General features: G+C 42.2%; 1 protein-coding gene across 6 annotated transcripts in view; it reads left to right on the forward strand.

Moving 5' to 3' along the window:
- The window catches only part of gramd4a (GRAM domain containing 4a), a 54,813-nt gene that overhangs the window by 110 nt on the left and 31,872 nt on the right, over nucleotides 1–22,831 (forward strand). For 2 of the 6 annotated variants that reach the window (XR_015084598.1, XR_015084599.1), the window contains exons 2-22: nucleotides 35–71; nucleotides 1,031–1,438; nucleotides 4,845–5,046; nucleotides 8,024–8,144; nucleotides 12,756–12,876; nucleotides 14,871–14,932; nucleotides 15,287–15,443; nucleotides 15,596–15,621; nucleotides 16,086–16,177; nucleotides 16,444–16,535; nucleotides 16,623–16,671; nucleotides 16,814–16,885; nucleotides 17,104–17,147; nucleotides 17,260–17,369; nucleotides 17,534–17,688; nucleotides 19,087–19,231; nucleotides 19,336–19,429; nucleotides 19,547–19,637; nucleotides 19,728–19,796; nucleotides 20,544–22,283; nucleotides 22,677–22,799. Coding sequence is in view for 3 of the 6 variants with exons in the window: in XM_086021710.1 (XP_085877836.1) it covers nucleotides 1,410–1,438; nucleotides 4,845–5,046; nucleotides 8,024–8,144; nucleotides 12,756–12,876; nucleotides 14,871–14,932; nucleotides 15,287–15,443; nucleotides 15,596–15,621; nucleotides 16,086–16,177; nucleotides 16,444–16,535; nucleotides 16,623–16,671; nucleotides 16,814–16,885; nucleotides 17,104–17,147; nucleotides 17,260–17,369; nucleotides 17,534–17,688; nucleotides 19,087–19,231; nucleotides 19,336–19,429; nucleotides 19,547–19,637; nucleotides 19,728–19,796; nucleotides 20,544–20,669 (1,857 nt within the window). In the remaining 3 variants the exon portion in view is untranslated. Of the gene's footprint in view, nucleotides 1–34; nucleotides 72–1,030; nucleotides 1,439–4,844; nucleotides 5,047–8,023; nucleotides 8,145–10,405; nucleotides 11,769–12,755; nucleotides 12,877–14,870; nucleotides 14,933–15,286; nucleotides 15,444–15,595; nucleotides 15,622–16,085; nucleotides 16,178–16,443; nucleotides 16,536–16,622; nucleotides 16,672–16,813; nucleotides 16,886–17,103; nucleotides 17,148–17,259; nucleotides 17,370–17,533; nucleotides 17,689–19,086; nucleotides 19,232–19,335; nucleotides 19,430–19,546; nucleotides 19,638–19,727; nucleotides 19,797–20,543; nucleotides 22,486–22,676; nucleotides 22,800–22,831 lie in introns of those variants that run through there. The other 4 variants (XR_015084600.1, XM_086021710.1, XM_086021711.1 and 1 more) reach the window with 4 other exon arrangements.

Below are 22,831 nucleotides of genomic sequence, written 5' to 3' on the forward strand. Positions count from 1 at the left end.
GTCTCCCCTGACATTATTTGCATTTTTTCCACAGCTCAGACCACTCGCACGAGGCCCGCCGGCATTCCGAGGTAAGCCCTAAGATATTGTCAAACGCGTTAATGAGAGGAATGTTTTTCTATAGTTTACGTAGCAGATTAGGGGAGATGCAGTACGGCGTTATCCAGGTTTGATGAGGTCCGTGCTATTCATAAATTGTCCTGAAATCCACATTTGGTTAGATTAGATTCTGATAATGTGCACTGGCAAGCATATTTTGTGAAAGGTTTGAAGGCCTGGTCAAAATGTAAGCCTATTCGGGGCTTTTGTTGTCATGACGACTGATGCCTCACTTCAGTTTGAAAGAATATCATAAGGCACAGGTATCAAACTGTACGTAATCTTAACCATGCCAAATAAATAGAATTTAGAGGAACACCTAGATTACAAATGCAATACTGACATCTAGTGGAGGATCCTGGAAAATCAAAATTCACTTTTGTGGTGGGCTGCTGCCATCCAGTGGCCAATATCCAAAATTATTTCATAATTTCATATTAGGAAACAGCCGATGAAATCCTTAGTTTGTACGATGTTCTACAGAGTTTAATGATTTAATATGATTTTTTTTTGTTCATTTTTTACAAGATACAAAATACAAGTCAGTCAATCCAATTTTCACGCCTGACATACATCTCACTACTTAATTTTCCACTAAAAAAAGGAAACACCAAGTGACAGTATATTACCCATAAAAAAATAAATGTATAAAACAATTTTTAAAAAGCTGAAAGGATAGCAATTATTGATCCGAACTTAATGGTATAATTTACGGTTTAAAGAAATAAATGAATAAACGGAGCTAATTATTAGCATAACTCAAGCACCGACTAGCATATAGAAACATAGAAATGTTCAATTAAACCAAACAGTGGTTTAATTGAAACGTTCAAATTAGTTGAATGTGTTCATGGCAAATATTTATGTAATAGTTGTTTATTTGACAAATGATGCACGTGGGGTCTCCCTCTCTGTGCGAGGCCCCTTTTAGCAACCCTTCTGACGTCACTTCCGCGGCCCTTCCCTGCCTGTCACCAGTGCGAAAGCAACAAGAGGGCGAAGCTAGCGGCTCCTCTGCAAGCCTCGGGCTGAGGCTAACGGTGCTGGCTGCCTGCCCACGGCACTTTTCCTCTACAGGCTGGAGGAACGACGCTGGTATTTCTTTTTTGTTACCTGCCTTCTCCGTCATCCAGCACACACAACACACACACCAAAAAAGAGAAGAGGGTCCATTTGGACGTTATCGTGATGGACCGATAGAGCGAAGGGAGTAGCATTTTTTTTTTTTTTTCACCGCAACACTGGCGTTCATTTGGACGTCCTGAGCAGCAGGTGTACTGACGGATAAACGAAGGCCAATCTCAGTGTTCATGAAACTTTGCTACGATTTACGCGCTGGGTAAGAAAATGTCTTTTATTTACATTTTTATTAAAGAAGGAGCAATTTGGGGGGCGGTTAATCTGTGGCACGTGCCGTGGCGTGTTTGGGGAACCTGACAAAATGACGGTACATTTCTAAATTTCGTGTGTGTAGAATAATTGAAATTGTAAATCAAAACAAAATACCGACCGTAGAGTGGCATTTGGGCCGTAAGTTATGCTAGCTGGGCCTTCTGTGGTGTACCAAAACATTTGTCAACCTCCACGACGCCTTAATTAGATTTCAATTTACATGTTCACAAACGATCCCCAATTCAACAATGAGTCGTGGACCGTTTTGTTTTTATGCATTTTGCCATTTTTGAGTATTGGGTTACGATTAATATACGGAAGCCTATTGCATTAACTTGGAAAAAAATCTCCGTTTTTCTGAGTAATTTTGTTGTTGTTGGTCGAGGGGGTGTGTGCTTTTATTTTTAATATTTTATTAGTTTAAGTTTTATGGTATTTTACCCTCTTGTTTTTTTTTCTTGATTAAAAAAAGATGTAAATCAGACAAAGCTTTGTTTTTTTCAGAGTAAAATATATTTCGGAAACAAAAGGATTCAGGAAAAAAAAACAAAGCTCCAAAGCAATCAGAAAAAACGTTGTTGTTTTTTTAAAAAATGAATGTACTATGCTTTTGTACGGTTAGCTTACAAAAAAAAGAAAAGAAAAATAACATGCAGATAGTTTGGAAGTGGATGTTGTGGTGCATTCTAGTGCACGTGGGAAGCTCGGAAGGTTCAAATTACATGACGCCTCCCTGTCACTTTCCGAAAAAAATGTACTCCCACTTGACATTGAGGAAATGACGTCAGGAAAGTAGATTCGTCTGTCAACCCCACCTGGCCCACCTACACTTAATTTTTCACTAATATGACCCATCCTTCACATTATGTGAGCTTTCTTGTGTTTCCCCATCTGTATTTGCACACAACTGTACACTCTACACAGTTTTCCACTTGAGAAATTGACCTGCTGTTCACAACCTATTGATCATCTCTGTTATGTAATTCATGATGTAATCACAGCATATGAGTTGGCAGAACTAATTACATTATGAATAAATCTACTAAACATCATTATTTTGAGTGCTGGATGACAAAAATAACTCCCAGACCCGTTGTTGCCTTTGCACACTTTGTGTTTGCTCAGCCATCTTGATGTCGCCCCCCCAAGGGGTTGCATTTGTGGCCTTGTGTGCCTGTCATTTCCTGAACATTACTTTATCACTTCTGCCATGGAAAGCGCGGTAGCTAGAACACATACTGCAAGTCAAACATGCAAATATGCTTCCCCACCGTCACTATTCGGGATGGCAATTCTGTCAGACTTAAAGGCCTTTTTAATCCTTCTCTTTGTCAAGGAATCGCCCACAGGAGAGCCCAGATAATGAGTGGATGACCTAGTATGTTGTTTTGAGTAGAAATCGCAATAGCAATATGGAGGGCGGGGAAAAAAAAAATCTGATTATTCTTCAAAATCATTCAGCCCTACTTCTATATGATGTCTTCTATTTTTGACATGCTAATATAGGGCAGGTTTAGTTATAGCGTGCCTTTTTATAGCACATAATCCATAAGCAGCTGTGATTGGCTGCTGCGCCGTCTGTGACCCGCATGGCTGACAGTAGCCTCCATCTACTATAGGTCATTGGCAGAAGATTACACAGGCAGACTTGAGTACTCTGTCATTTTTATGATGGCGACAAATGATTTCTAAATGGTTACATTTAAAATCGGTAATATTGTCCAATTAAGTCTGACGGATTAATCGTCTGAGCCTGATTTTAAAAAGTACAATATTTTGATAGTTTTATAGTTTTCCAATGTCAATTTTCAGCTTTGCCCTTCATAAAAAAAAAAAAAAAAAAAAAAAAAAAAAAGCCAATGATAGTACTTCTGTTTCGTTTTCCTAGCTTTCACCTGTCAATTTACATGATGACAGGCTGCTGGGGAAGTATTTTGAGGGGCTTTTTGGGGCAGCTCAAAAGTGACGTGTAGTCACTTGCTCATTTCGTCGTGACAGCTTGCGGAAAAGGAAATGTTTAATGACCCGCCACTCACGCAGTCTCTATTCACGTTCTCCGGGAGGCAACACCTGCCCCCCAGTTGAAGCTGCAGTTACAGGAGCCCGCGTGGGCGGACTGTCTACCTATATATAATATATATATATATATATATATATATATATATATATATATATATATATATACACGACTAGACAATTTGTTTTCAGGTGCATCTCAGTTCACTCAGGCTACACACATTTTACTGGCAAGCCCCCATGTTGATATTTGTATTCTATTCAGAGCAGCTGTATTATGTAAGGACATAAATGTTTGAGAAGCATCAGTTCAAATCTAGAGGGGGTGCGGCAGAAGAATGAATGAAGAATGCAGTGGGACTGTTCTCGTCTTAAGCCTCCATCAGGTTGGGAGCGATCAAATAATAGCTTAAACCTATGGAGTTTTTATTGCAGTTAATCAACCGTTGACGACATTTCCTAGCAGTGTAAATTTGAATTGGGATTTATATCCTAAAATCGGATAACAATTTAATTTATTTTTTCAAAAGTTAAATTGAGGTTTTAATGTTGACAGATACAACGGGGATACTTCAAATAAAAATTCTGCATTATTACATTTTTTCCATTGCTATATTTGTTAAGGGGTGTGGCATTTTAATGTATTTGCAAATCGGAATGGAGGCTTCTACTTCTATTTTAGGTGCACGACTTATTTACTGCCACGGTTTCATGTACTGCACACAGTATACACGCTACTATAAACATATGACACTAACTCACCACACTAACAAGTGAGTCTCCACTCAAGTTAAGTTTAATAACTAAACAAAAATAAAAATGACGCCCAAATGATGCACTTGGACTGTTTATTGAACATGTCATAGTCAAAATGAAAACACACCCAAGGAGCGTGGAGCACACACTCACAATGAACTAATCGCATGCTAAGCCGTAAACCCAAGTGACTCAGCTGCTGATGTCACCTGCGTTCGGTTTAACAATTTATTTTACTGTGCTATTTTTCATTATTAAAAACAAAATGGCGGTCAAGGTACTTCTGTCAATAACAAAATCAATGCATTTTTTTTTTCTTTGTTTCCAATGGGTAGTGGACAGTCTGAACTAGGTTGTCAACAGTCAATATAGCATGATAGCACAACACAGCCATTATGTCTGCTCCCCTGCAATCACTTCTACCATGGAAATGAGGCCAACTGATGCGCTGCGGTCAACTACGTGTCAGACGGGTTCAAAGGCGATGGTTGTCACGGGTTACAAGCGCGCATCCTGTGCAGGCCGACTTTCACATGCACAGCTTGTTGAGAGACTGACTTTGCGTCATGTTCCCCCAACAGGGTTGCCGTCCGCCATGTTAAGCTAAAGCCCAGGTGCGCGGTGTTGACCATGCTCAAGCGCCTGGACAAGATCCGCTTCCGAGGCCCGAGGACGCGGGAAGACTTCCCCGAGCTGGGCGACTCGCCGCCCGCCTCTGACAACGAATGCGGTGACGACGTGCCGGCGAAGCGCGCCGCCAACGACGAGCCTCTGCGAGACCCCGTAGGTGCTCCTCAAACACTACATGAAACTGTTTTAGCTATTTAGTCTCGACGGACCCTGGATGTTTTCGTGAAGGTGGCATTTTGATGCACTCATGAATTATTCCGCTTGCATACGCAGCTCTGATCGCAACACTGCTCGAACAGATGGAAGATTGCTTTTGCTTCATATTTCTGAGCCACCTTGGTGATATAAATCAGTGTTTCCCAACCTTTATTGAGCCAAGGCACATATTATATATGGGAAAAATCTCACAAAATGTTTATAAAGTGAACTAGGACTGAGAAATTCAGGGTTTCCGTGGGTCATTTAAAGGATCTTGTGAAATTCAAGGCCTTAAATGGGATTAAAATGCATTAAAAACGATGTTCAGACGCATTAATTCAATTTAAATGCCATCGGTAGGCTGTCGGTTCGCAGTTAGCATTGAGCTAGGTTGCTATAGCTCTCCCAGCCCCCCCCCAAAAAATAAATATATGTGTGTATATATATATATATATATATATATATATATATATATATATATATATATATATATATATATGTTTATATGTTTATAAATAAAATTTGTGCATACCATACTGGTTGCTTCATGTTCCAATTAATTTACTCTTAATTTGAAAAATAAATGTAAAGTAAACACACAGAGAGCAAGCAAAAAAATATAAACATAACAAATGGTACTCACAGGAATGTATTCCCTCTGCTCTGTACATTTTTAGAGGAGCCTTTATGATGTATCAATAGCGCGCCAAACTGGAAAGCACCCCGGAGAAGTCATTACTATGTTTCTTATTTCTTTTAATTCTCTTCTATCCTCATCTATTGTCTCTTTGGTGATTCCCAGATCAATGGCCAAACCCCGACAATGGCCCATTCAAATTGTATTCACGCGTGTTTAATTGCATACACTCGAGCTTTGCCGTGCCATTAGCGCGACGGCGTTCGCCCACACCGGCGTGTCAGCCCACCGGGGAGAGCATCCTTCAAGTCACCGCGCTGATGACTCACAAGCCGAGAACCCAAAATAAGCACTGTGCCACGTGCGGTCCCCAAACACATTCGACATTATCGCTGTGAAAGTCTTTCCCCTGGTACCCAAATTGCTCAGTGGAACCCACGCAGACTGCAGCGGCGTCACATGACTCGGCTAATGTGAGGTGATGCGTTCAGGCGCAGCAGGGACTAATTCACTTGCCACCTTTTAATAGTGTTCTTTTTTTTTTTTTTAAATAATTATCATCTGAAGTGCATTTTTGAACATGTTCCCTTGAAAAAGCTCATAGCAATTTTTTATTTTTTTTTTTTAAGTGATGTTGTCGTAATTGGGAGAGTGCTAATTTGCACTTGCACACATGTGGCTGATCATTACCACCCACAGTGGGCCTTTAAAAGTGAGTTAGCTTCTAGAGCAGGGGCAGGTGGGGGAAAAAAAAAAAAGATTCAAATGTACATGTGAAATGTTAAACAGTATTTTGTGGGGAAAAAAAAAGTCATTGTATTGTAGATGATTTAATTATAACAAATGTAATCATTTAAAAACATATGTTGCCAGTATTTTAAGTGAGTTTTTATAATAGAATAACTTGTGCACATTTTTCACGGAATGATAACTAATTAAAATTTAAACAATGCCAACTATTTCATGATTTTTTTTTGTATTTTATCAAATTAATTGTAATAATAAATATAATTCTTACTCATTTTAAAATTGGATTACTTAAGATTAATTCAAGCAAACATTGTCATAAATTAAAAAGGTAGTATAATGTAGACCCTTTTAAAAAAAATGTTGTTTACAAAAAATTATCATGTACTCTAAAATGGAAAATTAACATATTTTATCAGTATGTTTGTATTTTGTTAGTTCATATTGTAATTTAACTGTACACTCATTATGGCACTTTTTTTTTTTAATGAATTATTTATATTTTTTTAATTTACTTTGTTGTATTTGGCAGTTTACAACAAATCAATCCAAAGAAAATTCATTTAGCTCACAGATGTTAATGTTTTTCCACCATGGGCCTGTAAAGCCCTTTGAGGCTCTTGTGATGAAAGGCTTGACGAATAAATTTTGACTTGAATAAAAAAACTGCTTATTTAAAAAAAAGTATGATGGGATGGGACTCAGTATAATTGCTCGATGGGTGGAGAAGGAAGCAAATCGTGCATACTTTCCCCGACCTTGGCCAAGTTGCTTCCTTTGAGCTTCCATTTTATGCACAAATCACATTTCTTGTGCGTGTGTTTGATCAAAGCGGAGAATTTGTTTACAACTGATTCACAGCAGCGGTTTACTTGCATTCCTCGAGAATATCCGCCTTGGACACGCCGAGCGCCAGCCGAGGCTTGACCTAACGTAACCCCTCCGCCGAGGCAGCCAATTGATTGAAAAGGCTGCGAGAGTGGCTGTGAAACAAATTACGATGGCTATTAATACTCCTCGGCGGCGCCAAACCTCATTTGATGATGCTGGCATATGGCTTTTATTCATTCCTTTTTTTTTTTTTTTTTTTTTGCCCCCCCCCCATCGGTTCTATTGAGCTTCCCTCACCAAATGCATTGTCAGGTGCTTGTCGGTGGGGAAAAGCCTCCGCAGTGTGCATGCGTCCGCCTCTTAAAGGACCCGAGCCGAGCCGTCGTCACTCGCCCGAGCATCCCTCCTTTCCGCCCCGCATGTCCCTCATCCCTCACGTCAAAGCCAGCCGCCGTTGTGTGCGTGTCCCTAAAAGAAGGGCATCCTCCTCTTTTCGCCTCCCGACCGGTCTCGAACCAGGGAAGAGGAAACGCTAGTGTGAGTCATGCGTAGTGTGTCGGCTAAAGCTTGGCAGCCACCCTGTGAGAGGTTTTGTAATGGAAGCATTAGACTTGAATCACCAGATTGGGACTTTTTTTTTTTTTTTTTTTTTTCTCTGCATGTATAATTTAAAGATGGTTGTCTTCTGTGTGTGTGTGTGTGTGTGCGCGCGCACAGGCTGGTTCAGGGTCTCCCATCATGGCGGCAGCGATCCAGGACTTTCAGAGATCAGAGTCGGAACGACTGAACGAAGTCAAAGGACACTTGGAAATTGCCTTACTGGAGAAACACTTTCTACGTGAGTACGCACAGCTTTGCTTATCCAGCTTGCGCCGCATTGTGGCATCTTATTGCCCTGGAACTATGTTGAAGTGACTTAACTCATTCACTGCCATTGACGAATGTACTCGTCTTTTCACAGTCCAGCCGTTTAATCTCAGGAATTGTATGTTTTTAATTTTTTTTTCCAAACGTTAGGGTAAAAGAGGATCTGAAAATGAATGAGTTAGTTGTTCACGTAGTGCTTTGCCGCCATCTTTTGGCGTTTACGGTGTGTTGTATCGCACTTGTAAAATGTCTTCCATTTTCAAATAACATAAAATGTGGGGAAGGTGAAAAGCATCATCGAGTGTCTCTAGCCAAGACTCCATCCTTTTTTTTTCTCTTTTCATGGCTTCATGTCTATTCTATGGCGAGGAAAGACGGGTGTGTGTGAAAGAGAACACCTCAGGCCATGTCCTCTCCCTCATAATGCCTCCCGCCGGAGCGAAAAGAGCCGGATTTATTGTCGGCGTGTCAAGATGCACGCTCGATGAGCTTCAGCACCCCATGTGGGCTCGTCTTGCTTCGTCATTGGCTTTTCCTTTGCTTCTCGTCTTTCTTGCTGACTTTCACAGCCCTTTCGGGTCCTCTCTGTCTCTGCCAAGCCCGTTGCTTTCAGCGGCTCTACTTTTTGTCTCGGGGATGTGATAAACACGCAGGTGAATCCGCAGCCAGCTTGGCGACAGAAAGATGGCAGCCGCTCTTAGCAGCAGGGGGGGGGGGGGGGGCGAAGCTTTTTCTTCATGCTAATGTGGCTGGAGAAAAGGGTAGCCGTAGCTTCGGGTTTGAAACTTTTAAAGTCATATGTGGTGGCCATGGGAAATCAGAACTGTTTTTTTTTTAATGTTGCGTGTGAGTCACATGCTGCTTCACCATGTCTAAGGTCAGCAACAGCGCCAGACATTTAAAAATTAAAAAATAAAATTAAAAAATAAATCTAAATAAGTTCCCGGGTTTGAATGGCTGGACTGTGAAAACACATCCCAAAACGTTTTTGGCACCGAATGAGTTAATTGGGATCAAAGTAATTTTCAGCTACCTTGTACCAGTTGTTTTCCACTTTGTTTTCTGTGATGGCTTGATTGAAGAGTCATTAATGAAGAAAAATGGCTGAGCACGCCAAGTTGTTTTTTTATGCATATTTCAACCTTTGCTGGCTTTTCAGTATTCGGAGGTGTAGGCGTTCCCTCGCTCTCTTTCTTTCACACGTCTTTTGGCTCTCCTTCCCAAAATAATGCCGGGACCCACGCTGCATGCTAAAACAAACACCCGACTTTTAGGAGTGTATTGTGTTCTGCCCCACACCGGACGCTCAAGTTTCCATTCTAAATGGTGTGTGTGTGTACACGGTGACCCCTGCCCTTCCTTTGGCATTGGAAGCCATTGGCCAGTGTTATTCTGAAGGAACTTAATTGGTTAATATGTAACCATGTAGACATGAGATCCCATAAAAGATGCAGCTTAGTTTTTTTTTTCCTGTTCTTGAATAGGTTTCCAAATGGTCTCATTTAGTAGTTTTTCTGTCCAAGTTTACCTGGAAGAATTTCCTTGTTCCACCACTCGGAAGCTTCAGGTGGCTTTCGTTGCCCTTGGGGTAGCGTCGACTTCCTGTTTCCTTCCCACCCGACTGTCTCCATTGAATTCTTCCCCGTCGGGTTGGATGCTTGGTGTCATACCGACCGCCCCCTCTTTCCTTTTTGTGTCTGAACCCGACCGCCATGTTCTATTTTTGTTCCAGGTGTCTTCCTGTTCGAGGTTTTTTTTTTTTTTTTTTTGTTCCTGCCACTCGTGATGACATTAGCTCATTCCATTAGGGCTCGCGGTGTCTGTATGGAAACAAGTCGAGCATCTGAATTTCAAAGACCCTTTCGGTGTACGACAATACCGGATTAGCATCGCGTGCGTTAAGTAGAGCACTATATGGAAAAGCAATCGATATGGCTCAATGTAGCGCGCCGTGGTTACAGGAACTGTAAACTTTTATCCGGCTATTTCTGCAGGCTGAATGACGGATGCATTAGCCACGTCAATCGCGCAACATTTTTAACCTTCAATGAATTGCACGGAGTTAACAAAGACGACAAAGTGAACGTGTAAACGGAGGAAGCTTCGTGTGAGAAAAGCCGCATTTTGTTTTTCCGCTTGAAGGAAAACAAAAGCAGCAGCATTACAGGCGTACTGGCGTACATATAAATGTGCGCACAAAGGTTTACAGATTATATAGGGTACATGTGTGGGTGAGCGAGGGCATTGTTGTTTTCCACAAGATGATTGAAAGTGATCTTGTTCAGGGTCGCGTATGGAAGGTCATTGCGCCGGAGCATGCCAGGCCTCGCCTTCCATACTGACCAGGCGATCAATGCGCTGTCCTAGCTGCTGTTCCACTTCACGCTGGGATGAAAAACAAAAACACACACACACACACTGACTTCTGGGCTGAAGCATCATAGTGCAGCTGAAGGTCAGTTGATCCAGAGATGAATCATATCAAGTGAGTGATGCAATCGCGGTATTATTTGTGACTCGGGTATTTTTTTTTTTTTCAAAGTTTGTGGTCACAGTATTATTCGGTATTATTTTTATGTAAAGCTTCATTAAGTGTGTCTAATGCTGCACAGCCTTTTTCAAAATGAGGTCATATACTTGAAAAGTAGCAGATGTCAACCTCGGCGCTTGCACAACACGCCCCCGAATGTGTCACGCGGGCCATCCGTCCGCGAGGAGATGGCTGATTTGGGCGTGGAGTCAGCAAGTTGCGGGGAACAAACCGAAACCAAGGGATCAAACCGGAACTTGGGTCACTCAGACAGTGCGGCCAGAGCGCAAGAAGCCAATGATAGTCACAAGATGAAATGCACTTCCTCCTTTCTTTGTCCACTGCAAGTGCAACCAAAACCGTGTTTTGTGTCCTTAATACTCAGTCATCGCTGTGGCCAGTTTTGCAGAGAACAACCGCACTGAGACTTTGCTCTGTCTCTCGCTCCATGAACCTTAATGACCTCCAATTCCATCTCATGAAAAGCCGCATTGTTCACTCTCCTGATTGGAAAAGTTCACACAGTCGTTTTCCCTTTTGAGGTCCTGGCAAACTTTGATCAAATGTGATTTGCCGAGTTGTGTCAATACAATACATACGGCTCGAAAGGTGCAAAACGCACTCGAAAGCCAGAACAATATGCGTCATGTACTTGCGAGCGATTACAGATTCCAGGCCTTCTTATGGTGCAGGCCCCACCTCTCGCTACCTCCAGTGCCCCCCTCCTGGAGCCACCCAGCGCCTAGTACACTCAGTCCAGTCCCAGAGAGCAAGCAGAATAGCCTTGGATGTTGACCGAACGAAATGAAGACCTTTAAGGACTTTCCCGGACTCGGGTTTTGCTAACCGAAAAGGGCAACTGGGGAGGAGTGGCAGTCGTGGCTTTGTTTCAAGATCGACCCAAGGCGGCCTCCCTGCCGAGGGGCTCCGGCGTCCCGGCGAGCGTTGGCCTCCAGAGGCGGATGGGGGTGTGCAAGGTGGAGGACTTCAGCTTCGACAGCTTCGATCTGCTCTATGCCGGAGCGGTCGATAGGCTGAAGAGCCACAAAAGTAGCGGCGGCCTCAGTAAGTTTATCGGTTTTATGGTCTCGACACGGTGACCCAGGGAGACAACCTATGTATAGGGTCGAATTTTAGAAGCAAAACAGGGTTGTTGACAGGGCGTCTGATGCTAAGGGCCTCTGAGGAGCAGGATTGTACGCCATCTGTCTGAAAACACATCATTTGAAGCTCATATGGGGCCTTCCTTTATGGAGTCCGGTACTAACATGTCGAGTAAATTCCAGTTAACCTAATGGGTCAACTGGCATCGATAAGCTAGCCACTGCTAACCTGATTAGGCCGTCGAACCCTTTAGCGACCTTGCCACCCCGCCCTTATGCGCGCTTGGCTACTATATCAGCAACGCTACACTAACACTTCGATTTAAAGGAAATGGTGGAAGGAAACCCATCATTTACAGAAGCAAGTCCCTCAATGTGCGGCGATAACCACAAATCAAAATGGAACGTGCGAACCTCTGAAAGCGAGGTCGGCCTCAACAAAGGAAGTAGCTAACGCGATCATAATCGGTATCATATGTTTGAAGTTCATTTAGAAAAGAGAAAAGCCATTTTATTTTCCGGCTATATTAAAGAGGCACTCGCTCTCCGCCCCTTGAGGGTATTTGTTCTTTTGTTCTCACTTTATTGCCTTCCGTCCTTAAATATTCATGCGTCCCTTTAGTCGGCAGACAAAGGGCCGAGAGGAAACGCAGCCGGCGTTGTTGTAGAAAGTCCCGACACCCGAGCCCACTCGATGCTGCGGAGGCTGCTGGGGTGGATTATTGGGTCAGCGCTGAAGGTGAAAGACTGAAAGTGCGCTGACAAACAAACTCTGGGTCATTGAGTAGTCAGAACTGTTTGCAGGCATCCAATTCAAAATGAGTGTATTCGGTTGAGTACAGTTTGAAAAGAACTTGTAAATCAATGTATTCGGTTTTCCACGACGTGCCAACTTTTATTGCAATTGGGGTCTGTGTAATGACGTTTCGGTAATGGGCGTGTCTTCCAGAGGAGGAGCTGAGGAAGCTGCGCGAGGAGACCAATGTGGACTCCCTGCGGCAGGAGCTGGAGAGGGAGCGGAGCAAGCGGCTCGACCTGGAGCAGAAGATGGGCGACGTGCTCAAGTCCAGGTAAAAAAAAGAAAAAAAAAAAAAAAAAAACATGTTGGAAAAACTGAATGAGTCGGTCCAGACCCCACTCTCCCTGCTCAGTACTCGTGGACTACTCATGTCCACTCCATTTGAGTGTCATCCCACATTTTGCACTGAGTGGACGTCAATGGCAACAGTTGAAAGATACTGATAAGAACGTTGCAATGAATCCAGGTTCTGCATTAGGAAAGACATTTTATACCCTTAACCAAGCACTTTGGATGTGGTCAAGGCGTGGGATTGTCAAGGGTTCATTTTGGGAAAGGCCGGAGGACGATTTTATATTTGAGATAAATAAATTCCTGGGATTGAATGGCTGGACTGTGAAACGACGAATACATTCGTCAATGGCAGTGAATGAGGTAACCCGAATTTGTCACGATTCAAGACCAAAGGAATAATCCTTTTGAATTTTTGAAGCAACATAATTCGGTTTGAGAAAACCAGATACATTTGTCATGTTTTGCAAATAGGACACCTTGGTAAGATATACGCAAATGGAACACATTCAATATTAATGGTGGCTACTCCTGATCCTGCGAAAATGAAAGGCCTCTTGTGTTGTGGCTAATGCTAATGTTTATCACACACTTAAAAAGCACTCCTATGCTTATTTAGTGGCCGCTGGTACATTGCCAGCATTAGTATTGTTTTACCACAAAAACGCTGACTCGATTGAATTGATAAGCCGAAAGGGTTTGCGCAAAAACATTGAATCTGTTCTAAATGTCACTGGTCACTGTTGCGCTTTTGGTAGTTGTAATCATTTTTGCAAGACTTTTAATTTGTGTAAAAATGCTTTGTCTGCTTCTAGTCCATCCGATCCAATTTGCTGTTTCATTTAAAGGGAGGTGGGTACAAAAAAAAAACAAAAAAAACATACTTCTGCAAGTCATCCCTTAGTGACACACGAAACCAGGTCGGTGTCTCCTTGGCAAACTGGCACGTTTGTGTACAGTTCTGTCCAAGCACACCGCTGGTGTTCTCCTTGCGATGTGACGATGCTCGTCGGCCTGCCAATGGCAAATTCCGCCGAGGGATTAGCGGCAGAGCAACGTGAACTCGAGAATGCCAAAGACAGTTCGGCAGATTGTCCCGTCCTCTGGGGGAATTCTCTTGTCGAATGATCGTAAACATCCATCGGAGGTTTTCACCAACCAACGAGGGAGGCGTTGGAGCTTGCTGGCTAAAAATAGACCACTCTGGTTACGCTGGGAAGTTTCCATGTGTGAAGAGAATGGTCTTAGTTAAATTTAGTCACAAACGCCGTCAGTAGACTGCGGTGCCCTAGATACGGTTTATGGAAATTTCCGGAATGTTACGAGCTTGAGTGTGAATTCCCCAATAGGATCTGACATTTTTATTGGGCAAGGTTAATTTCACCAATAAATTGACAATTTTTGTGGGGGCTCTACTTTCCCCACTTTCATATTTAAGCTTTTTAATTGTATCTCTTCCATCTTTCTATGACAAATTGGCCCAATGTCAATGTTGCAGGGGTGGGCATTAGAGTCTGCCTGCTTCGCAGCCAATAGGGAGCCACCACATCCCATCTGCAGGTGCGCCATAATAGAGCAAGCAGACTTTCATGCAAAACGGAATTTAAAAACATAACAATATCAAAAGATTTTTTTTCTAACTATAACAATCCCCAACTGTATGTAAAGTTTCCTTTCCGCGTATTTTTACACATGCTTGAAACTATGCCCCGTTTTGATTCGTTTCCCGGAAGACCATCCACAGCTTCCTATAATGTCAATTACAGGGATGAACTGTTTAGAAGATGTGAAATCAAACTGCACCCGCCCTCTAAAAATGATTATTTGGAAACGGAGTCTGTTCCATGTTGGTAATGAATTCAAGATAAATATTTCAACGGCAAAATAAAAAAAAAAAAAAACCCTTCTAGTCCTTTTTATCCTGCCACAGGAAAGTGAAAGTGACACTTTCTCACTTGGTTTCTTTCTTCCCAGGCTGGAGGATTCTCCGCCGCAACCTCCTAGAAAACAACAGTCGCCTTCTAATAATGGAACAGGTAAGACCCCAAGGGGGGGAAGAGTAAATAGAGTGTGAGGATGAGAGGAAGGGTTTGCAGGAAAAGGCCCTCCAAGGGGGGGGACAAACAGGAAATGACAAGGTGTGTATGTGTGAGATACAAAGCGGGAAAGGAAAGGGAGTGTTAGGAAAGTGCAGGTTATTCTTGGACGTGTGTATTTAACATCATTAAGGGGAGAGGGTACATTAGTGCACAATAGTCGGCTGGTATTCTGTTTTTGCTATAAGTAGCATGCTTTGACCTACCAGCAACCCCGCCCGTGTGCGTCTGTAAAGATGGAATGTGAATGTTTTCGAATTAAAGTGAAATGCAACATGTCGTGCTTTTCTGTAGCGGACAAGCGGCAGCAGCAGCAGCAGCAGCAGAAGGAGGTGTGGAGCTCGCGGCTGCAGAAGTGGCTGTACGAGCGCTTCGGCGTCTACATCGAAGACTTCCGCTTCCAGCCCGAGGAGAGCACCGTGGAGGCCGAGGAACCGCTAAGTGCTAAAAGGTGGTCAAGAGCTTACCGTGGAGTACGAGCGCGCGACTCGTCTTTCGTCCTGTATTGATTTCGCTTTTTTGTTCAAGCAGATTTATGGTCGCTCTGCGGCTAAAGCGGGTTGTTTGTGTGTTCTAAGTTTCTGTTTTTGTCCTCCCATCCAGGTTGACAGAAAACATGAGGCGACTCAGTAAGTACTAGGGCTGAGCCATTTTGAAAAATAGTCTAATTGCATTGTTTTTTCACCCTCAATATGATTACGATTTAATATCGCAATTTTTTTTTAAATCCCATTTGAAACATGAATCATAAAGTGGACATTTATATTCATAAGCAACACACTATTTTACAAGTGTAAATATATGCCATTTCAGACGTCAAAAGGTGTTTGCGGCTCTCAGTCTTTTCTTTTCCATCAAAACCTGGTCGAATTGGCTCTTTGAGTGTTAACACATTCTTCTAAATTGCGATGTTGATTTGAATGAATTATTCCGCCCTACAACTGATCAAATAAGATTTATAAATGATTTTTTAAATTCTTTTTTCTCAGTTCAGTTTATTTTTCCAATGAATTTCGCAAGCGCTTTCATGTTATCCCCACTTTTGTCCGAATCGTATTTGACGTTGAGCGTGTTCCCTTTGTAACTGTTTCAGAGCGAGGAGCTCGCCCTGTCACTAACTTCTTAAGGAACCTCTCCGCCCTCTCCAATTGGCACTCTGTCTACACCTCAGCTATTGCCTTCATTGTGAGTATCATTGGCAATATATATATTTTTTAAACAGTGCTCCTGATGACAAGCGATTGCATCATACAAATAATTGGTCTGGACTGCGAATGCATAATCCAATCATAAACATCCACAACCAGTACCGGTAATAGGAAAGACTCTTCTTCCCAGCCCGGACTAGCTTGGTGCCATCACCTCCATTATACTCCGCTCAAATTGTATTAGAGGGAAATGATATTGATTTGTTGTCATGCGAGTTGATGGTTCGTCCGATTGTGTTGCAGATCTACATGAATGCTGCTTGGCATGGCTGGGCCTTCCCCATGTTCCTCTTCCTGGCCATCTTGCGCTTGTCCTTAAATTACCTCATTGCTAGGTAACGCGATGACTTCACAGAAGGGCTAAGCTTTTCTTCTGCGTCTGTAAATGAAATCAGGAAACAAATCTCTATGTTCTATTGCAGAGGTTGGAGGATACAGTGGAGCATTGTGCCTGAGGTCTCTGAACCAATGGTAAGTGCTGGTGAAAAAGTGTCAGCGGATTTCTTTGTCGTCGTGTGATGTCACAGGCTAGCATGCTAGCGAGTATTGTGGCTATGAGCCTCGTGTGAAGGTGGCTTTGTTTGCCGACCACGTTTGTGTTTTTTCCCCGCAGGAGCCTCCAAAGGAAGACCTGACCGTGTCCGAGAAGTTTCAGCTCGTCCTAGACGTTGCACAAAAAGCACAGGTGCCACTTATACTACGGGAATTTTACCTTTTGTTTGTATACGAATGGCCACCCAAGTGTGTAATAATAAAAAAAGAAATCATCATTTAGCAGCCTATTTCCAAAAATATGTTAATGAACCAGCAAATATACATAATTGGTCCCAAACAAACAGTAAAAAAAAAAAAAATTAAAAAGTTGTTGTCTTTAACTTATATACGGTATTTTGCTTTTCACAGAACCTTTTTGGTAAGATGGCAGACGTTTTAGAGAAGATAAAAAAGTAAGTTGAACTAGTTGCGCTTTCTCCTGAAACTTCCTATCGAGACATAGTGAAAGTAGACATCTGCTGTTATTTATACTTTTTTTATTTTTTATTTTTTTTTCCCCCGCAGCCTCTTCATGTGGGTGCAGCCGGAGAGCACCCGCAAACTGTACATCTGCCTGTGGGTGGCTTTCATCACCTCCTGCGTGCTGCCGTACAAACTCATGGGCTTCATGATCGGTAAGGCGTTCGCGCCAAGCAACAAGCGCTTGCTTTTTTTCCTTGCTGTACATGCCACCTCCGGGCCCCCCTGAATGAATGCAAATACTTTCGTTCACTTCAGTACACACAAACAAATGCATTCATAGAGTAATCGGTGCGTGCCGGCTCATGGTTCCTTTCAGGCCTGTACGCCGGCATCAAGTTCTTCATCATCGACTTCCTGTTCAAGAGCTGCCCCAAGCTGCGCGACAAGTACGACACGCCGTACATCGTGTGGAACAGCCTCCCCACCGACCCGCAGCTCAAGGAGAGGACCAACGCCACTGTGTCCCGACGGGTAAGCCACGCCCCCTCCTTCGTCTCCCGCCCCGCATCGGAGACCATCTGAAAGGGCTTAGCCGCGCAAAAGTATGCCTAATGCCGCCAGCGGGATTATTTCCACTTCTCATTTCTGCGCGGCTAATGCCAAAAAACTGACATTTAATCAGGTGTGTACCTGTTAAAGGCTTTGTCGTTGCATCACAATCCGTCTGCGTCGGGTTACGTAATTCAGGGGCGTTTAGTCACGGTTAACACGTTGAGAACGCCAAGGAAGCAGGTCCTCAACACAACGAGAGGTAAATGTTTAATCATTTGATCAGTCTGCCTCCCATGACTGAATAATATGACCCAATTCTACATTTTTATATATATACATATATATATATATTTTATTTTTATACAATCTATGCAAAGTTGCAACATTTTTGGACATCACAGGCGTGTATGTGTTGTGGCCTCAGTCACAGGATGTTGTCCTTTGTCCTTTCTCTCTCTCAGCTCTCTGCCACAGAGAAGGTAGGGCCTTTGCTGTCTCTCCCTCTGTGGTCCATAGCAAGTCAGTGGAGTGGACCATTTTTATTATTAGTTCCTCCCTTTAGTATTTATTAGTTTTAGTTTTAGTTTTTTATTTATTTATTTTTTTTTTAATAAATATATGGAGTGCAAAGTCACCAAGAGTAAACTAAACTACAATTCCCAAGCGACTGTTTGACCTTTCTTCTGTATGTGCGGACAGTAATACCAAAATAAATTCATTAAAGCAGCACTGGGCAAGAATTTGACCTTAATAAAATGTTTTCGCAACTTTTGTGATGAAACATTGACCTACAAGTAGTTGAATAGGACTATTGTCATGCCCTGAGGGTTCTGTATCGTTTTTTACTTGCACTAATTAACTTTGAGGAGGATGGGAGCAACCCTGGCGCACAAAAAAACAAAAACAAAAAAAAAAATAGATATGTCCTGAATTGCTTTACGGCATACTCACTTCCTCCTTTCGCTATAAGGGCGGAAGTCGATTTGAACGTCTACGCGCTGTTACTGGTGTCATGGCAGAAGCCTGGGGAAAAATGAGAAACCTTGAGAAGGGACCACAGAAGGGGGAATCTCCCTTCCAGGATGATCAGGTTGCAAATGGCTGCCGAGTCCACCATAGCATTATGATACTATACAATGTTGGGTAAAATAAAGTGACAGCCAATCAAATGAAGTGCTGCAGGAAGACGACTTGGGTGAAGTGGGTCACCCTGCCCAGTTGGTCAATGTAGAAATCTCCATAGCAACTGTAATGTATTTGTACAAAAGAAGGCCTCCCTCTCCCTGTGTCAAATGCTCCACCCTGTCCTTGTTGCCTCCTCTCATAAGTTCCCTTTTGTGTTGTTTCTATCCGTCTTTTCTTTGTTGCCGTCCCCAGGTGCAACCTGTTGCTTCCCGAGGCAGCCTGGCCACGGTGCCTTGCGGCGTGAGCCGGGAGGAGGAGGCCGGCCGCTCCCACAGCACCAAGAAGGGGGCCTTCCACGAGATCTTCAACCTGACGGAGTCAGAGCGCCCTCTGGCAGGTGAGCGGCTAGTACTGCAGCTTATACAAGCCCTTGGCCTTCCCATAAGCTGCATTGCAGGTCAGAAATATGAGGAGGTTTCTAACCGCTGAATGTGTTGCCAGTGTGTGAGAACGGCTGGAGGTGTTGCCTGATAAACCGAGACAGAAAAATGCCCACCGACTACATTAGGAACGGGATGCTTTACGTCACCGAGAAGTAAGTGGAACATCTCTCCGAGGAATTTTACTTTTTTTTTTCTTTCCTCATCAAAGTGCCACCAAAAAAGTCTTTGAAAAGACAAATTAATGATGCCAGCCTCTCTGTGTCCTCCAGTTACTTGTGCTTTGAGAGCTCCAGTTCCAGATCGGGATCCTCCAAGAAGAATAAAGTCATCAAGCTGGTGGACATTACTGACATACAAAAGGTGATGACTGCTTGGGAAAAAAAAAATGTAACAGCATCCTGGTTAATCATGGTAAATTAACCTTTTTTTTTTTTTATATGCTATTTCCAGTACAAGGTGCTTTCTGTCCTACCAGGAAGTGGAATGGGCATCTCAATAGCAACTCCTTCCACTCAGAAGGTACCAAGAAAAGAGGTTTTTTTTATACAAAAATGACGTTTAAATACATGAAGTGCTTTAAATCATCACAATAGTGTACTGCATCTGAAAGTGACAAGAAGGTTTAATAAGAAAAAACATTACCCTGTCAAGTTATGGAGAAAAATAAACAAAAAATTATCTGTCACACTGCAGGGATCGAAATTTGTTGTTGTGGTTGGTGTTTTTTTTCCCCATGTCTCCCTCTAGTGTTGAAAAGTGTAATTTGTTTTAAGCCACAAGGATAAAAACCTCTTGAATGTCAGTCAACCTGCTAAAGCCCACCAGTAGTTATCTATGATGCTAATGCTAACAGTATCATTTTAGATCAGTGGCATAAGAAAAATGCTTTTTTTTTTTAATTAGATATGCCGAAGCAGCTTTACACCGTAGGGGGTGCAAGGAATTGGCGCCCTCCCTAAAAGTTTTGTATTCACCTATGTCTGGTGGCAAAAAAGGGAAGGCTATGGCCTGACTCACTGAATCTCCTCCCCTCACTTCAACAAAGTTCATCGCGCCTAAAATGCCCCAAGATGGTGCTGAAGCAATATTTTCATTTTAGATATGAAGGAAAAAGTGAATATAGCAAAAAACGATTTTTTTCCCCCCTAGTTATGATACATATAATTTGTGACTGCCAAGTTTTTTGAGTTGCTTTTTTAGTTGCCCAAGTGGACTAAAAAAAAAAAAAAAGGCTAATTATAGATTTGATGCCCTTGTCTCCTCCAGCCGCTGGTGTTCGGTGCCATGATCCACCGAGATGAGGCCTTTGATGCCATCTTCACGCAGTACAACAAGGTGGTGACCACCAGCAAGCCGCCGGCAGCAGCCGCTGCCGCCTCTGCCGAAATTTAGACACCCACCCTCGAAGCTGCAGGCGCCGTCCCACTTCTTCCTGAACACATTTTTTTTTTTTTTTTTTTTTTTTTTTTTTTAAATGCTGGCGAGGGGCTGGTCCTCCCCGGTCAACCGTGTTGTTCCTCTTGTGTGCGTGTTGCATGTGTGACAAAATAGTCTTTTTTTTTTTTTTTTTTTTTTATTATTTTATTTTTTTTAATCCACTTCCAGTGATGTGATTCCGCACTATCATAACTGGAGCTTTAAGAAAATTGTCAACTGACCATTTTTGGATCGTTTTATCTGATCTCAAGTGTGAAAACGTCACATACAAAAAGCCTTTGTGTTAGTTTATGGTCGGTTGCTTTGCGTTGGTGTTTTTGCGTGAATGTCAAATATTGTATGTCGCTTTTTTTTTCTTTTTTTTTTTTTTTTTGGTCCAGATATGCCTTTTCTTACCCGTTTGGACTGATGACTGACTGAACTCAACAGAGAACAATTTTCATTTCAGCACAACGTGGTACTAAATAGGCTCCTATTCCGTGACTGCTATTCTCTCCCTGCACTTTATTACTTCGGTCATTCAACTGGACTCTTTGCAGACGTATGTTGATTATTAATCACTTCCGGTCAGGTGATTTTAATAACAACAAAAAAAACACAAACAGTGCTTTTGTGTTCGAGTAAAGCTGGTCTTAACTCCTTCGAGGTGTAGAAATGTACTGCCAAACTCAACATGGCTTCTGTTCAGTTTTTTGAGGTCCTTAGTCCCCTACAGATTCCGACACAAAAATAGGCCTTGACATTTGATTATTTATGATGCTAAACCCTAAAGGTTCCTCATAAAAGGACATTTAAAAATGTCAAGGTTGCACAATACATTTTGAAATAAGAATAAACCGGGTATGACATTGCCATAAATACAATTGACCGGTTTGTACAGTGACATTTTATTTTTTTATCGTTTTATCGTATTTTTGTGTTGTTGGCACGATGTGATTGGATGTCGTCTTAAAAGCTTTCTACCAGAAGCCTTTTTGTTGTTGGTTTCAAATGAGAAGCACAGAATGTATCATGTTGTTTTTTCTTTTGTCTTTTTTTTTTTTTTTTGGGCCAAATCTTTTATCTGCCATGTTCTGCCTAAGATCATGTTTACACAAGCTTGTCAATTATTTTTATTTTCCTCGCAGTTTGAATTCCTTTTCCGTTTTGGGAGTCTTGACGACTGCTGTAGATTATTCACGTTGGTTGACGTATTTTGCTTTTTTAACCAATAGGAAACCAGGAGATAATTAGCACTCAACGCAGCTGTTGTCCCCGTATCCCACCACCCTCCGGTTGTCAGATTCGACATAATTATTTACATTATTTTATTTTTAATGTACGTATACTGAAATACTCACTGCAACATTGTGAGTAGTTTTTGTTGTTTTTTTGTTGTTGTTGTTTTTTTTTTTTTTTAAGTGCGCTCATAGTTATCGAAGGCACTTTAGACCGAAGCATCCATCGCAATGCTCCTCGACTGTTCCTTTGGAAAACGTCACACTTGGTTGCAAACAGCCTCATTTTGAATCAACAGGTAAAATTAATGTAGACAAATCTCGGTTCTGTTTTATGGAGCTGAAATGTTCGGTGAGTTCAATGTTCAAAAGGCAGACGTTAGTTAAATTACTGTACATTCGTTTCCTTGTTTTTGACTCGCTATTTGTGATTTCGTTGAATTTGGATACAAATGTACAGTGAACTCCATTAACAACCGCTGGGTTTGAAAAACATACGTTTATTGTAATGGATAATGTGATGTACATTTTTTTAAGTAAACAGATTTAAGGTATGTTTTGTTTCCTGTGTCCTTTTGTCACGACCACTTAATTACTAACAGGTGTTCAAATGTAATTAATAACCATCACGACACGCAAGTAACAATTGAACACGCCATTCAGATGTTAAATGAATTCAAAATGTGGCTATGTTTTCAAATTCGTTTTCTTTAGTTTTCCTCATTTTATTTTTTTTTAATGACAGGCCTCCTATTTTAGTGTGCTAACAAAACAGAAGTCACTGTTTTCCCACCCTGCTGTACGACACGTCGCCATTGGAGTTCACTTTTGTACAAGTCATCATTAGTTCAACCACTCGACGGCAGAGGTCAGTTACCCAATTGCTTTGTACATTATTCT

This window comes from Filicampus tigris, chromosome 22 (genome assembly GCF_054856515.1).
Source record: "Filicampus tigris isolate MCC_2025a chromosome 22, RoL_Ftig_1.0, whole genome shotgun sequence".
Taxonomy (NCBI): domain Eukaryota; kingdom Metazoa; phylum Chordata; class Actinopteri; order Syngnathiformes; family Syngnathidae; genus Filicampus; species Filicampus tigris.